We start from the raw sequence: 17,829 nt of genomic DNA on the forward strand, positions 1-17,829 counted from the left end.
CTTCAAGGCGAGTGACTTTCTATTCCTGTCGTTAAATTTACAGTACGCAGCGGACGTAGTGCGCGCGCGGTAGTTCGTTCTTGCTGCTACATTAGACCAACAACAGTCCAACCCCACCAAGCACCACTTTCCTACGAAAACAACCTTTCTCTTTGGATTAAACTGCTTTTGCGCTGCTTTCGGGGGTTTTCGCTTCACTAGCCTCTCCAAACTAGAACAACGACGACGACTATGGCGACGATCACGTTCTCGAAAAAAAAAGGCGAATGGCCGTAAAAACAGGCCACACACTGTTTCCTTAAGCCGGCTGCAGACAGCAAGTCACGTTTCCCTGTTTACTTAGTTGGGGCTTTGGACGACATGGACGATTCGCCAAGTTTAACCATCCGCGGTATGGGTATGGGAGGAAGAGAGAGAGAGAGAGAGAGACAGAGAAAAGAAAACACACTTGTGGTTCTGTGTGGAAAGCCACAAACCTCAAGCAGCTGTAAAGAAGCTCCATAAAAGGGCGGACGACCAGGGGTCTCTAAAATAGCGATACATTTATAGTTTTATGTATACGGCCACAATTGAATTTAGGGCTACCGAAAAATAGATACTGCGGGCACATTCGACAATCCAAACCAACCCTCTACAAAAGGAACCACAAACAATGACAATCGGATAACGGATGGTGGGCGACGGTGGGCTTATAAGGAGAAACGGGTCAAGAAATTCGAACGAGCCGCGCGAATCCTCACAAAACAATGGCCAAGAGAAAGAGCTAGGAATTTCACAACCCTCGCGGGCCTTAATATGTGTCCATCAATGTAATGCTGTTCCAAGGACAGGAAGTCCACACGGGCGTACTCTGCAGGGAATTTCATTACGTGCCGTTTTTGCGCGTTAGAACGATTCCTTGCGGTGCTATCTACGACGTGCCTGTCGCGTACGTAACACGCGTAGCATAATCACGTATGCGTAACACCATGCTTGCGCCACGTCTATGTGAAAGAACTCGAAAAGAAAAGGAGAGAGAAAAGGCCTCCCACCGTCCATTTGCATCGCGATCCTCGCCCGTTAGAACCGTTTCCTGTTTCCTTTCGCTCCGATGTTCGATTGGCGAACTCTATGCCTCAACGAAGACCCTGAAGTCTCGCCCGACATGACATCATCTGGCGCGAGTTTTCGGGGCCACCACAAACCAGCGTGCGATGATGATACCGCCGTTCGACATCACTGCCAACGCGTAAAATCGAATCGGCCGCTGTATGACGCAAGACGAATCGAGCGAAATGGGTTCCAACAAAACTGGAACACTAAAATCGACCGATATTGCACGGAAATATGTCGATAAGGCTATAAATTTCCCTTTCCACTCCTATTCTCTCGTACCACGACCTCCTAGATCAAGATCCTTTAGATCCAGCTGGACAGTCGCCAGCAAACGGCATGAGAGGGTGCTTTGTAGGAGAGTTTTCGAAAAGCTTTCTTTCCGCGCCTGTCAGAAAATTTGTGGGTCAAAATGCACCGGAACAAGATTCACTTTCACCCCTCCTGGCCTGTCCGCCCGCTCTCTTACGTGCTCTGGTCTGCACAGGAAGATTGCCACGGGAATTTGCAACGGTCAGCTGATGCCGGTTTGGTTGAGAAAGCGGAAGGAAAAACAGTTTCGTTCTCGTGCATCTCGTTAAATAAGTGTGAAATTCGTTCACGCCGAGCAAGAAATGTGCATGCTGAGTGAGGTTGTGTATGTTGGTACAAATAGGTTTCTTCTCTAGTGTGCATCTTCCGACCCGGATCTGCGCGGGGCCGAAGAACGCATCAAACAAAACCTGCCGGCTGTCCCTAATCTCCTACGAGCATTGTTTTTGCCGCTTTAAACTCCAGCTGGCGGTGTGCGTACGTGTGTGTGTGTGTGTGTGTGGGCTCCGAGAGAAAGTTCGGTGTGAAATAATTCAACACACACATTGTACAGATGAGCGTGTAACTTTTCCTTCAAGGTTATTGCCGGGCCGCGAAAGCCAAATCCGACCCGCTGGAAAAAGGTTTTCCCTTTCTCGCCTTTTCCCCCGACACTCTCGGTCCCCAAGGGGGCTCTACCGGCGAGGAAGGAAAAACAATACAGACAAAAACGGAAATCTTTTACTTTTTCACGCTTCACGGGGAAACTTGAGCCCCAAAACGCACGTATCGCTTACGCGTGTTGCTGTATCGTGCGTCGTGGCCGGTGAGCAAAGTACGAGAGAAGGTATGATTTTTGCTGGAAATAATGGTCAGTCAGAGCTGATAACGCGGTGCGCAAATGGTAAGGTGAACTGCCGGGTACTGCCCGCTTCAAATGCGCTTGTTACCGATACGGTACAGTGAAGGTTTTAATCTTATCTTTGCAGCGGTGCGTTGTGGTAGCGGGCACACACAGAGAGGGAAAAATCACTCCTATCAAAATAAAACCACACCTAGGATTTTATCACGCAACCGAGATGCATCGGGCCTGCTTTTTTAGTGTGTTTATAGCATCGGACTCTTATCATAGATACACACAAACGATAGTAGCGCACGTTCGAGGCTTTGCTGTAAACACCACCCAGCGAGTGCTGAATACGGTTCATTGTTAAAAAAAAAGGGTTTTGCGCATCAAAATGCATCTAAATCCATGCTCTATCGTTACCAGATGCCATTACGAAGTTTACCCAATGTTTTCTTCAAATAATTACATTGCTTATCACACAGAACCAACACAAGTTGTATGCTTTTATGAGACGCAAAACAGTGTTCAACATCCACAGGGCATGTGTATTGAGAGCATAACAGTAGCATCATACGCTCGACTGGTTTACTTCAGTCACACGCCGACTTATCCCGTACATCGTTGCGTCACCCGCCAACATCTTCATAATCATCATTTCCGACCTGGGGGGAGCGCCCATGGGATGTGTCTCACCGATTCGCCGTCCGAAACATGTGGACTCCATCTGGCAATGAAGTTGCCGCATACAATTTGCATACACATAATCGGATGTCTGGCAAATGTCTCTTCTACCATCAGTTTGTCGTTGGTTGTCTCGTACTGCCTTGTCACGCATCTAATCACCACGTAGATGGCGAAGGAGATTGTAGGAGCAGCATCCAAGACGGCAAAAAAGCAGGACCCCATACGAAAGGATGAAAATGGATGAAAAAATGGCACCCAAGTAATATCGCTCATTGACGGGCATCCATTAAGGAAAATGAAGCTCTCTTGGAAGATGACAGAGAGAGAGAAAAAAACACCTCCATCAACCCGTGGCTGTATGGTCGGGGGTGATTAATATTCATTAAAAGTGCCATTTGTGATGACACCTATCCAACAGACAACAGAGTCAGCGCACAGTGGTTCTGGTGTTGGCGATAAGCCCTCGGAGCGCGTTTTGGAAGACGTCCATGGCCTTGATGGTGAGTTTCGTGTCATTTCGCAATTTGTCATCAACTACAAATTGCTTACTTTTTGCCCATCCTAAAACAAACTTTTTTTTACTTCTAACACATTCACTATTATCAGTATACACATCTTGTCAAACGTTAAAAAAACAGAATGGAAATTTGTTTTAATTACCCGATTTTCGTTTCTCCCGCTCGACGATGACCGTTTTGGGACGCTTGATGCGAAGCGACCGGCGCCGGATAGAGCGCAGGAATGCTTCCGGCATGCGGCTGAACTTTGGCGTTTCCGGTGGCGCTTTCCGCTCCGGGAGGAAGAAATTTTTCACCGCAAGCATCGTCATGTTTGATTTGTTTAGTTTTCCCCTTTCTTTTCGAGGGCGTTTACAACAATTTGTTTACGTGTTTCTGGGCTAGGGGTTTCACTGTTTCTTTGTTGCCACAGTACCAGTACGATAAACAACACACAATTTACTCTTTAACTCACTCTTTTGCTAAACCACACCACCTTTGTTATGATGTAAAATTTAAACTATTGACGTAATTGAACACTCGGTTTTATTTGGCTACGAAATAACAGTGCAACAAACTTCACCTAGCACACAGCGCAGTTAGGTTTCTTAACAAGGTAACACACAGATAGCGCTAATACACTATTATTATTATTATCATTTTTCTTTGGCTTCAATTAATGCACGTTTGCATTTGACGGATGCTTCTCCAACCCTGATCGCACCCTCCACTATCATCAATTTGGCAAACTTTATACACGACCTTCAGCGAACACCGCTTGTGTGTCTCACGACATCAACATCTAAGTTTCGGGCACAGACACACACACATGCATACCCCACAGCAAAAGAAGCTGTTTGACGGTCGCGAGGCAGCGGATTGATGAGCCAACAACACCACGTGCGACGTGGCTGATTAATGTCGACACATTCGGATAAATTTGGCACCGATTTTCAACGACACCGACCACTGGCACACACACAGCAACTGGTCACGTTTTTTTTTACCGCGGATGCATCATGCACACGAACGGCACCGGTAACACGGACAAAAAAAAACAAATTTGGCCACCAAAATCGTTGGTCGGTTTGATAGGAACCTCTGTGAGGAGGTTATTGGGCGCTGCTGCTTACTGGTTGGTCCACATTTTTCACAACAACTGCTGCTATCGGCACAGAGCTATTTGGCAACAAACGTGTGCACACACAGTCGGGCACACCAAGGGAATGTACGTGTTCAAGCACTGATGGTAAACATCCTGTTCTGCTGGATCGAGCTAACCCGTGAATTGCACCAAATTGCAACGATGCACTGCCGACACACAACATGAAAACACGTCCGACCGGCACGGTAGCTGCTGAGAGACTCACGAGCATGCATAGCATGTGCGAAGCATAGCATGAGTGAATGATTTCGAGGGGTAAACTGGGAGAGAAATTTGTCGCTCAGTTTGTGCTCTCGCGTGTTGTAGCGTGCTCTATCCCCCTATGCGCGCTCGTGGGCAAGCGAGACACGAAATTTAATACTGACGTTTAGGGATGGTTTTGAGCTAAATGTGCAACTGTGAATAGAAGTAACTAATTTTAATCGTCTAATTCGTGGAAAATGTAGCCTGTATTTGTGATTGATTTTAGATTAAGCAAAGCAGTAAATACAGTTCAATAATACAATCGAATAACCGACTTATACAGATACAGATTTTCCAATCTGAGACTTAAAAAGCAGGTTCTCTTAAAATAGGACCTATTACTATAAACAAACTAATGCAATTTTTTAAAAGGTTAATTGGATATAATACAAGTTCCATGTATTAACGTGCCCAATGTGGTATCTGTTGCAGAAGTTTTTCCAAATATTATGTATTTTCTGGAATTGCTAGAAAAAGGTAACTCAGCCCAACAATTCTCATTTCATTCAAGTTTTCAAGTTGGACCTCGCAACATATTCTCTCTTGCTCTCGGGGACATGAGACACAGCACGAAGTCAAACTTAAGGGAGAAAATTGAAGCGTTTCGGCACTCACAAACCCCGAAGCGTTTCCATGCTTACTCACACATGTATGCAGTATGGATAAACACGTTAACAGTGGTATCGAAGAATGAAGAAATAAGTACTGATCTGCATAGATTTTTTTATGATAAATTGTAATCCTTGATTTATTTTGCAAGATGTTTGCTATTTTGCAAGATGTTTGCTATTTTGCAAGATAGCAATTATAGACTAAAAAACATCAAAATTATGTTTCTAACTGTCAAGACCGTCTTATTGATCATGAAGAAAAACACCGATATTTTGTCACCACATAGAACAAGTGCTATTCGGTACTAGCGCTTCAGGTAGTTGTTAATTATCATCAAAAATATTCTATTCGTCTATTGATGCTAGATATTCTCGTTGAACATATTTGTATCCAACTATCCAATATTTTTGATGCTACTAGACTTGCTCTTGAAAAATCCCTCCATGCTTATCTATTTCACCGGCTGACCTTTCTGAATCCCATGCCCAATCACCACACAAGTTGACTCACGAACCGGTTCCGGCACCGGGGTGAAGCTTCCAGCCACCATCTCCAAACAAAACTACAAGCATCAGATACACTTAGCGCCAGCATCGACATACTGCATCGTGCATAGAGTTTACACATTCCAATCATAAAAAAAGCTAGCGCTATTCCACCGTCTGGAAGAAGTACATTAAAATGAAACCACAACAACAGCAGAACCCACAGCAATGAAGCAAACCGGGGTGGTATCGAACGTTCATTACCATATCTGGAAGCCCGATAGTACTTCGCCTACGAACGAATACCTGTACGGACTGCGCGCCAGAACGGTGGTGGCGATCTTCATCCAGCAGCAGAGGACGGAAGAACCCAATTCCAAACCGACCGAGTGGCAACATTATGCTTCACGATCATACTAACTAGCCTTTACGTGCTGTGAGCCCAACGGTGAAGGTTTGCGAGGGAAGCAGACGGAGAAAACGCTCACTGCGAGATGTCAGGTCCTTGGGCAAGCGATAGGCGTGGGTCGTCGCCGCTAGAAGCGTGGACACTGAATGCTATCTGTCGTAGCCGCGGTGGGTAGATTGGGCTCGTTTCGTGGCGATTTCTTTCCGGCCTCGACGGTGTGCAGTGTGCGCGCACGAGCTTCGTGTGAAGCGCAAAGGAAATGTTAAGGTTCTGGTCGGGAAGCAAATGTTAAGCAATTAAGTGTTGCTTTTTTACCATTTTAACCCGCCAGCAGTCGAGATAAAGTGGACGGTGTGGAAAAGAAAAGGGTCTTTCTCCTCTTTTCAAAGTTTGAAGGGCATACCGCCCACGAAAGGAAACATTTCCTTTTGATACTCGGTGGTGGTGTATGGCGATTAACAACTGGGTGGCTGATAATAGAAAGAGTAGGAAGTGAATCATTTAGAAGAATTCTTTGGGCGGACATAACGTTTTAAGACTTGTGAACGATAAATCACGCGAAGCAAAGTATCATTAGTAGGTGTAAAGATTGAAAACACTTACAATTCATCATAATCTGTACAGTAGAAAGCCACAGGAAATTTCTTCGATTTCGTACGTACCTGGAATGATAAAAATAGAACGTAGTTTAAGTACACAAACATCTCTCAAATAAATGGGACTTTGAATTGGAATAGTTTTAAAACATTCAACAAATAACCCCATGAATTAACCTTCCATTTGTACTAGTAATGTCCGTACAGAATTGCTTCCAGCTCTTCTTAAGACCTCTGCTTCTGGGAATTGTGAACGTTCTGGCGATATTTCATGCCTAATTACACCGATAAATTGGACCCGACAGCTCGCCTCAAGAATGACCCAGTGAAAGACACTAATAATCCCTTCGAGGCAAACCAGCACCCTTCAGCGCTAACAACAGCAACACACAAAAAAAGGGTTAACTAGCAGATTCCGTGCAATTCAGGGGCGTTTTCTTTCGGTCATTTCGGTGCCACAGTGGTTAATCAAATTTAAATAATTACGACATACGAGACTTCTTCGCTTCGATCGCATGGTGGCCCAATGCACCACTCATCCAAGCCAAGCTACCTGTATTACCTTGCCGGACCGAAAGAAAGCGACCCATCATCATTCGCGTCGCTCGCTAATTCGCGTAATTAATCTCCCTGACGATTCATAATTTATCTCCATTTTGTTCGTTCACTACACGTTATCGGACGAATTTGATGTGGTTTTAGTAGAGCGACCGTGCTTGTGTGAGTGTGTGTGTGACAATTCGTCTCATCTGATGGGTGCATAAAATATGAACTATCATAATCAGACGCAATAACGGGTCAATCTCTCCACCTTCGAGCAGTGTGGAACGAATGAAGGTGAATATTGTGGTAACATTATTATGAAGCTTGCCAGAGCAAAATGGTACCGATGACGACTACGAAAGTGTGACGTAAGCAGGGTAAAGGCACCACCGGCACCATATTACGAGACGAAAACGATAAGAACGGTAACAAAACGTGTTCGCGGGGTGTGATGGCAGCAGCACCGGCACAACATAAACGAAGATAGCAATGCACAGCAAGCAGTGCATAATAACATGTACATGAACGCTACATCAAAGTAGAATTGCAGCCAAAAAGGCACGTTGGACTGAAGACGATACAAAGATAGGAGAAACGGCTGGCGCTATGCTTCGCTGGTAGCAATAAACCAGTACGAAGAGAGGTGATACAGTGATTGCACTGCAGAAGCGTAATGCAATGATGCGTTCTGGTGGTGCAGGAGAGATGTGCAGACGTAGCATCGGCAGCACCCACCTTGCGCCGTACACTGGTCACGATAAGGGCTGGCACGGGCCACGGGTTTGTACGTGCGTGTAATAAACCGAACGCAACGCACCACTAATGAGCAAAGTTGCGAAGCGAACCCTGAAGTAGCAACATATTTTAGCCAATGAACATGCTTAAACGAGAATTTATTAGCCAGAACCATTCCTTGCAAAGTTTGCTTTTTCCTCTGCAAAGGGACGACGATAAAAGAGGCGGAAAAAGAAGAGAAAATCTAATGGAAAAAGCTGCTAAACCCAAGATAATCTAGCTCCATAGAGATAGTTTCGCTCGCAAAAGTGGGGGAGAAAACATTTTATTCTTGGAAAAACTACGATAACACTGGGATAATTGCTTCCCAATCGACCAAGGGAGGATATGGAAACTTCTGTTCGGCACAAACTTTGCGATATCGATTTGTGAATAATAATAGCAGCCCTTTTCGATGTTTGGAGAGAAAGACTGAGAGGGAGAGGGATAGAGGAGTAAAGTGCTTCGAACTTTATTATCTTTTGGGATTCGAAGAAATCTTACGCCATAGAGCGAAGAGCGAAAACTTTTTTTCCTTTGGTATTATACAAAGTTTTCCCAAACATCAATACCTATTAATAACACTGCTACAGCAAGGACACTCTTCGCAGCGTGGACCTCGTATTGCCCGTGTAGCCAAAAAGGAGGGAATGAATACATTCAAAAAGGATTTAATAACACACTTTCTCCATTTTTGATAGGAAACGAATTCGCTGTTGTGATTGATTGCCATCGATACGCACCGCTTTAACCGTACCGAAAGAGTCAAGAACAAAACAAACTTCCCTGATGCGCGTGTGCATATGCATCAACGTTTCGATGTTTCCAGCCCGTCATTTGCTTCTAAATTTGGTTGTTAATTGCCCCGGCGGGATTGATTTGTTTGATGTTACTGTACTTTTTTTTTTGGCAGGTTTCGATGTTCAATTTCAGTTCTTTCCCATCCTTGAGCAGCGAACCCTTTTCGCACGCGAAAAAAGGGTTGCTTCTGCAATTGGCATTCCTATACACGAAGATGCTTATCGAAGGATGCTGCTGTGTCGGCTGCTGTGTCTAGCTGTGTCGGCTGCAATTGAGATCGAGCGATATGCCGGGCAATAATCGAAATCGATTAGTTCCAAATTGATGTACAAACAGCGGTAAATTCATCCCCGGGATGACATCTTCGTGTTTTTGGGAACAGATTACTCGTTGCAGGAAACGGCAGGCTAATGGGTAACAGGCACAGCAACATTTAACCCGTTCGGGAAGCATTTTGAAATGGGCAATAAACGTTACCCGAGGGCAAAAAAGTGTTCGTCTTGTTTTTTTATGAGACGGTTGCTATTTTAACTGCCGTTGTTTCAAGAGTTGTGCTTTGCTTAATCGGGTGCGGATGAAGCTATCGATTGACCCAGTTTGGCACAAGAGCTACAAGAGCTACAAAAAGGGTTAACTGATCTAGACGATCTCGCGAAACCATCCTTCGCCGTCACCGGAGCGTTTACGCGTTCGCATCCAACAAGGACCAATCGCAAGACAAGTCGCTGTCAAGGACCAAAGGGGCATGTAGTTCTTGAACCTTTCCCGGTTGGGTTGTAAAAAATTAATTTCACGCACATTTGCAAGCCGTTGGGAGATATTTTTTTTACTTCAAGAACGTTAGCTCATTCGTACTGGTTCTAAGACTGCTACCAGGTAGTTTTATTGCCCTTACGGCAGCCAGTGATATACGCACCTTCCTCCTGATAGGCATGAAGTTTTATTATACTTTTGTTGACATTTATGTGAATTTATTTACTTTATAAAATTGCAACAACAAGCCACGTCTGTGCCATCTCACCCATCGAACCGACGACTTATGTACTCTTAGAGGTTGAACTTTTGCGCCACATTCGCACACTCCTCCCGGGAGTTGGAGGCCAGGCCAGCGAAGCTCAATAACCTTATTCCCTGACACAGAGAAGAGCGGTCATAAAGTGTCAAAATCGATCGATTCCACCGGAACCGAAGCGGATGGTATCGTAAATTTTGGCACAGTTTGGTACTACACGACGGAATGATAATGATGAGGCTTCGTCGCTAAACCGACACGCTGCTAGCATTCTGATGCCGGTAAGGACGTCACGCTCATCCGAAGAGTGTGTGTGAGTAAGAGAATTTCGCACTTTTTATGATGCTGATGTGGCCGCACGGTGCAACTCCAAACCGTTGAGCTTGGCGAATGGCCCCTTGTCGACATCTTCTTTCACGCCCGTGTCAGAGAATCGAACGTTGGAATTGCACGAGTCGTAAAAATTTGTGATTTATATAGCAGCTCGGTTCTAGCATGCTTCGGTTGGAACATACGCACATGGCCGGTACCGAGAGAATGGCATTCCGTTTATTGGCATTCTTGCCAATGTGGCTTCACCATCTAACCGATGCTCGAACTCATCCAGACGCTCGTTTGGCGGCCGAAAAAGCTCGTGAGAATGTTGATAGTAATGTTGCTGCATGTCGCGCCCTCCCCCCGGTTCACTAGCAATTCACGGTAGCTTCTAACTGTTGGGCTGTTGACCCAGTTCTTCGATGCCAAGGATGTGTATGCCGGTAGCGTCAAACTGTAACACACATAGTCGTAATTCACCTTCATCTCCCTGCGGGCATGAAGAACACACATCAGCAAATTGGGTTCGAAAGCTGCCTTAAGGGGTTGTAACCTTTTACAACGGGTTCAAGACATTGAACAGTTGTCTGAAACGGTGCTACAGCCGAGCACCATCGGTAGATAATGTTCCAAAACACTCGTACACCGCAGTGACACATATGCACAAGTGATTATTGTGTTATTCGGGATGAGAATTTCCATACCGTGGCGTAACGGGGTGCAATTGGAATCGATCGAAAGGGTTACCGCGTTTGGACCCATGTTGGTTGAGCAGAGAAAGGTGTAAAATTTATGACTAGATCGGATCGTTTAGGCTTACTTTTACTGCAAATCGTCTAATTATAGGGGCAGAATGTTGTTGGGATATAATCTTTAGTGTAATTGAAGATATAGATCACTGAAATGTATTACCTAAAAATGAATTAAATTGAAAATACAAGAACAATTTGAATCCCTTCCCAGAGTTGTATTTAATATTCAGAGAAATTAATGAATTCTTATTAGGGCTATACTATTCTTATTTATATTAAAGAGCTCTTAAATTCAATCATTAAGCCTAAGAGCTTCTCAAGATATTGGGAAAATCGAAACGTGAGCATCTTAGAGAGATACAATTCAAACGGAAATATAAATTCAATTTCTGATCAACACGTTCCTGTTATTGGGCAAATAAAATTTCATTAAAAGTTGTTTTGGTAAGTCACAACTAATAATTTTGATTAGATATATGTAAAATACATTTATTAAGGTTGAAGTGGCGCAAACGACTATGCTACAGCCCCCTAAGTTACCCCTTCCAAATATTGAAGTAGAGTTTCACTGACCTAGCGCGACGCCCCAATATCTAAACCCCCCCCCCTGTTTCTTAAAAGCAACGAAATATCGCGACTTAACATGACACAAGATTACGCAGCCCGGCGCCCTAGCGTGACGCTTTTAACAAGAAATCTATGCTCGTGCGTGTGCGCACTGAGGCCTAGTTCCGGAGTAGGTTGCGTTAGAGCCTGCCCTGCACGCGACGCCGTTGTGTCATCGTCATCTTCAGCAACGCTCCGGTTTTGGGGCGGACCTGTTTCTCAACAGGCAACAGAGATATGTTCATGTCTCTACAGAAGAGATAGACGGCGGCGAGGTCACGAATGCGCGTACCGTTCTTCCGGGTGCAGAGGTCGCTGGAGGTACACCATGATACGACCCCGTGCGTGGGCCCATCTGCTTGGGCCCATTATCTGTAGTTCGTTATCGCCGGTTCGCTGTTGCATGCACGTCTAAGTGATACTCGTGTGCGCACCTTCCGTACAGATTAATCATAAATGCAAGACATGCGGGGCGTTTCGGCGCTGTCATCCTCACACACGTACCAGGTGACCAGGGAGGGGTGGCCAAACAAGACGCAGCACAATGCGGCAATACCTTCCAACCTTCGAACCAGGAAGCACCGGCGGGTTAAACGATTCCACCACAACAATCAACCCCGAGAGTAGCGAAGAGCTAAAACCCGACACAGGAATATGTTTATTCAACGGTACACCGGTGGTGTCTGTCACTTTCTTAAAAAAATGGATCTAATACTTCTTCAAACAGCCATGCAGTGTCAAGACAAATGCAAGAATATCCCCAGTCAGACAGTCACGAATTCTTGAACCATGCCGAAACATTCACACGAATGCTTGGCTAATTAATGGGGCACGCGAAAACTGAACATACCGTGGTGGGCCTGCCTCATTGGAGTTCGTGAGCAGTCGCACCACCGGGAGTCGGACCACCAACTTCACGTGTTTAATCGGTGTTTTGGGAAGCTACGGTTTTGCTGTACCTCCACCTCAACCCTCAGGTTTAAGATGGTAAGCTGCCAGTGGCAAAAGCGGAAGCTATTGCCGATTCTATTGTTGCCAACGATTGTTCCCCCCGGGAGAGAACAATAGCGAAGCGGAGAAACGGCAAAACTACTAGCATCGGGTTTCTCTCGGGATCTCTACTAATCGCATCGGTTTGAGGTTAGCCGACCGCGAGAAAATTTACGATCCCTCACCGGTAGCATAACCCTCCTGCGACGATACTGTCAGTGTGTGTGTATGAGAAGTGGGTGTTAAAAACACTCTATTACGCGAGCATATGAAAGTTCAGCGGTGTGGCATAAGGTGATATGATTAATGTTTCTATTTTGCCAGCTAATCCAGGAAACTCACCGACAGAGTTCAGGCTACCACTACGCCGAGCTCATGCGGTGGCAACTTCTTGTGCGCACGAATAGGCATAGACAATGTGCGTTTGTTGTTCCTTGTTTTCTTTTCGTAAGAGGAAAAAGAGATTAGTTTGCATAATTTATGATGACTTTATTGTAGGTGTATGTGACCTGAACCCGCTAAGCCTGTTTGTGGAGGTACTAGAAGGTCTTGTAATATTCAATTAACCGATTATCAGAACAGTTTGCGATAGTTTCAATGAGTTTTAAGAGTCTACCCAAATGTTAGGTTGTTTATGATAACTGTTGATGATTCAGATTTATATCACCTGAGTATAATTGACATGTGAAGATAACAAAATTAGATGACAGTTTTCGCTTAAAAGATATTCAAATTGAATCAAAATTTCTGTCTTACTTCCCTGTTGAGTTGAACCATTAATTTTGAAGATCTCAAGCAGCATACAATTAAATCTCAATTACCCATTATGCTGTGGAGTGGACCTACCCATAACTGTACACCTCCCATAACACCTGGTTAATGTAAAACAAGCCTCTTTTTATCGTGACAAATGTTGAACCTCCGCCGTAATTACCTAATCGCCTGATCTAGGATGTAATGTGTAGATATATTACTTTTTAAAATGATTACAACTTCATTAACCACTTATGTCCTACGACGATCCCGGAAAAAGGGTTCACGCACACACACACCGGATGTACTTATTTTGTAGTTTTCAACCGCTCTCGTCCGGTGATCAATATCATAGTTTCGTTATCGTCTCCGGATATCGTCGCGTTTGCGTGACCATACTTAATCAAAACGGTACGCCACCGAGACCGTCCTAGGCTCGTCGGCAAATTAAATAGAACAAAAATAAATATGAAAACCCTTTCCCCTATCGCACCGGGAACGCACTGGGTGGATCATTAAAATATAATTCGTTTGCACTCACAAAACACACACACACGCATCTCAACTGTCAACTGCATCGCGGTGGTCAAAAGCCGTTCGCTCCGTGTGTGTGTGTGATCGGTGCATGATATCGTGTGGTGCAGTTTTTTTTGTGTTCATAGGAAAACGTGAAACGGACACAAGAGCTCACCATAAATGGACAGTGCCGGCGCCAGGTGCTAGTAGCGAGCTGTGTCCGATACCGATGACCACCACCACCACCATTATCCTGCGCTTGCTAGCTGCCCTATTCAACCGTATCCCAATAAACTAATGAGCCCTTCGGGCGATATTCCTTCCCTTCCCCTTTCCCCTGCCTACAGTACATTTTTCAGTCCCTTCAGCTGTGGAAGTAGTACGTCACCATCAACGCCACTGCATATAGGTGCGGGCCGGCATGTATCGGTAACGGTTTTCTCGCGAATACAGCGACGAAGTGCTGTTGGCTGGCGGTGGTCCACAGCCCAAACAGTGATGGCGCGGTGAAAGTGAAATGAAAATATTTGGACAATCGGTTTGACCGGTCAGTTTGTTGAGCCCGGGTTTCGAGTTTTAAAGCCACCCAAGAGGGGGTGAGTTTGTTAACCCCATTGATTTGGTTTGCGCTCACACGCACATATACACACAAACACACAAAGCATGAAAGGGATGAGGAAGGATTCTGTTTGATCCCGGGTGCAGATAATTATTCTTCACCGCAGGATGGCAGCAAAATTGCCATATCATGCTAGCGTGTGCCACATAATTGAGTGGAGATACGGCGGGTAAAAGTCAAGGAAATGGGAAAGTAGTGTGTGTGTGCGGTATAAGCTGACGCGCCTAAACGGTCATTTTTGCACCATCGATCTCTCCGGTGTGTCAGTTGTTGGGTGAGTTTTGCACGTCCGGCAGCTAAGTGCGGCAGAGTTTTTCGGAAAAAGGGACTTTCTCACTGTTCCTAACGAATTTTGGGCAAAAGAGCAAACAGCAAGCAACTGCAGTACTAAGCCTTCTAAAATGTATATGCTGGTGGTGCTTTGTGGTGATCATAAATTTGCTTCCTGTCTCTCTCTCTACACCCGGAAGGCAAATAAATTCGCCAAATGACCTACATCTGATGCCGGTAGATCGGGGTAGTTTTATGTGTGATGTTTGTTTGAATGCAGCAACAAATGCAGGGTGCTGCAAAAAGCTCATAAAATCACCCAAAAACACACCGGTAGCAAACAAATTCGAAATACCCCCCCGGGGGAAGATAATAAATCAGGTTTTTGTCGAAAATAATAACACGCTTTGCTTGCTCGTGCATGCATTAATACAGTCAACTAGTGCTGGCTGGCGGCCTATCGAAATAAAGAATTATAATTAAACCGTCCAGTTTTGACTGCTTGCCGCTAATCTGTCCGCATCTGCACGAGCCATGATTTAAGCCATTATAGGCAGCGCCACGACACGAAACCGTATCAAACAACAACCGTACCATATATGCAACTAACACAAAAAAGAGGAAACAATAGCATCAACGACACTTCCTGCATGAAACCACAGGACATCAACAACATCAACGACAAAAAAAAGAACTGTAACCAAAACAGAACCTGCGTGATATCTTCGCCCCGATCGCCCCGGAAGCCAGAAAATGCGACAATCACAGTGCGCCCATGTCACCGGCAAAATGCACCGCGGGTGGTTAAAAAGGGATTGCAGTGACGGCGCTGTTTTTTTTACTCCTAGAACACACCACCCCAATTCTACAGGCACCCGCATTTAGAAACCCACCCCGACCCGCCAGGCCCTGGACCGGGATAGTTCGGTTGGAGAGAAAAAATGATGCGACGATGATGCGGCTCTTTAATAGGCGCGAAATCATTACGGGACCGCGGAGGATGGAGGATAGTGAGCGCAGTTTCTTCATTATTATTATTATGTTGCGCTACCTTCAGGCGCAAGCCGATGCAAGCTTCATTTGTGCTTGTGCATAAAATTCATTCTAATGCTCGCATGCACATTACCGCCGACCGAAAGGATTCGACCGACCGGGTTGTTTGGTAACAATGGTTCTAATCCTTTCATTCCTGCGATAACCTGCTGAGTTTACCCTTTTTTCGGTCTGCTTATGCGAGAACTTAACTCTTTCTTTTTGGTGCATTTTGTTTTTTTTTTTCGTTGCCGTTGTTTTCAATTCGAGTCTATTCAGCGCGACTTTGCATTATCTCTTCGCCTGGGGAATGAGATGCATTTTAATTAATTTGATTTGCACCGGCAATAAACACAAATAAACGGCAAACCGAACTAACGGTCGGAGGTAGGCACCGAACCAGGGCCTGATAAAGCACTATTTTGCTTTTGTTTGAATTCCCTGCAACAAGAAATGATCCCCTTTCCGCGTTAACTCCGATCCCGTTAGCAACGGCGAGAGGATCACGCGATTCGTGTGTTCGTTTGAATCCTGGACAAGGCGGTGGATAACAAGCGCAACAAAGCGCAACAAACGCGACGCGACCGGCTGTAATGTTGTTGTTTCTATTGCTCTATTTATGCGTCAGCCCTTTCCACAAACAAACACTGGCCTGTGCACAATGGACGAGTGAAAGCGAGCGAGCGAGCAAACCAGTGAGAGTTTAGGGCCGACCGTGGAAGGATATCCATTTTTATGACCATCGAGTCCTTTCGGTCGGACCGGGCCGGCTGAAGTACCGCCCGTGAAGTGGGTCCTTCTTTTACCGCTGGCGGCACGTGTGTCTTCGTGTGCTTCCTGGCGCCTGGTAATGAATGAGGCCTAGGTTGAGCGCAGAGTGGCGGTGAGTTTGCCGAAGGATTCGAGTGTCCTTATTCGCTTCAAAGGGCCCCGGTCGTTCCAATAATAATCATAACAACAATTCAGCATTCTGCTAAAGGTCGGTATGGAAATTGAAACGCACTCAAGTGGCACACAGTGGTCCGTGTTTCCCGGGGATGGAAATGGCGCGTGTGCTGATTGTTTTAGGGCGTCGAAGTAGCGCGTTGGGAGCTCTCGCAATGTTTCAGCGGATAATAAAAGCACCAATAGCACACCACAACAGTGCTTGCCGCTGCGGAAAGTTCACCCTGAGACCACAGCCTGAAGTGCTGTGAGGGATGAGGATGGCGTTCTTGCTGAAGTGAAGAGTTACAGCACACCGTACTGCACAATCTACTCTGGTATATGTAGATTGTAGGTCACTACTACTGGACGCTGTTGGTCTGAATGCTTTGGGCCCAGATGTTCAGGTGTTATCTATCCCGAACGAAAGTTCATTTCAAGCACGATTTATGCAAATAGAACGGCATGTGGTTTTTAGTGTCTAGCGCAGTGTGGTTTTGAGGTTCGGAAGGAAGAAGTCGTTACCTTTGGGAAGTAAGCTAATAAATCTAGCCAATGTTGGAGGAGATATGATTTATGTAGACAGAATATTAAGAAAAAGTTTTTCCTACAAAAATCATGTTTTATATATTTAAAAATACATGGATAATCAACGAATGAAGGATTATTATAGGAAGAAATTAACCGTATCGTGTTTTTGTTTAATTCCTTCAAATAATAATCCTTTACGCGTTAAACAAATAGCGTGTAGGTTACTTAGAAAATGATCTTTACGATAATGTGTACACGTTCAACTCAAAGAACCTTTCATCCACTAACCACCACACGACACTATAATTGAAAGTGCATGCGCACCGTACCACATTTGTCGCTGCATTGGAAATTACCACCAAATCATGTCATTACGGTTTACCCCTACACCGTACAGCCTTCTTCCTCGCAGCACATCGCGAAAGTGGAGTACGCTTGTTTTCTGCCCATTAATTTCGATGCCGTGGTCG

The 17,829-nt window shown here is 45.2% G+C and overlaps 1 protein-coding gene across 2 annotated transcripts in view; it reads right to left on the minus strand.

Moving 5' to 3' along the window:
* LOC120905055 (centaurin-gamma-1A) overlaps nt 1–17,829 on the minus strand; it is a 157,909-nt gene that overhangs the window by 38,553 nt on the left and 101,527 nt on the right. The window contains exon 1 of one of the 2 annotated variants that reach the window (XM_040315718.1): nt 3,575–4,767. The exons of the other annotated variant lie outside the window; for it this stretch is intronic. Within the exon in view, the coding sequence (XP_040171652.1) occupies nt 3,575–3,743 (169 nt within the window). The 5' untranslated portion in view covers nt 3,744–4,767. Of the gene's footprint in view, nt 1–3,574; nt 4,768–17,829 lie in introns of those variants that run through there. 2 annotated transcript variants of the gene reach the window in all.

This window comes from Anopheles arabiensis, chromosome 3 (genome assembly GCF_016920715.1).
Source record: "Anopheles arabiensis isolate DONGOLA chromosome 3, AaraD3, whole genome shotgun sequence".
Classification (NCBI taxonomy): domain Eukaryota; kingdom Metazoa; phylum Arthropoda; class Insecta; order Diptera; family Culicidae; genus Anopheles; species Anopheles arabiensis.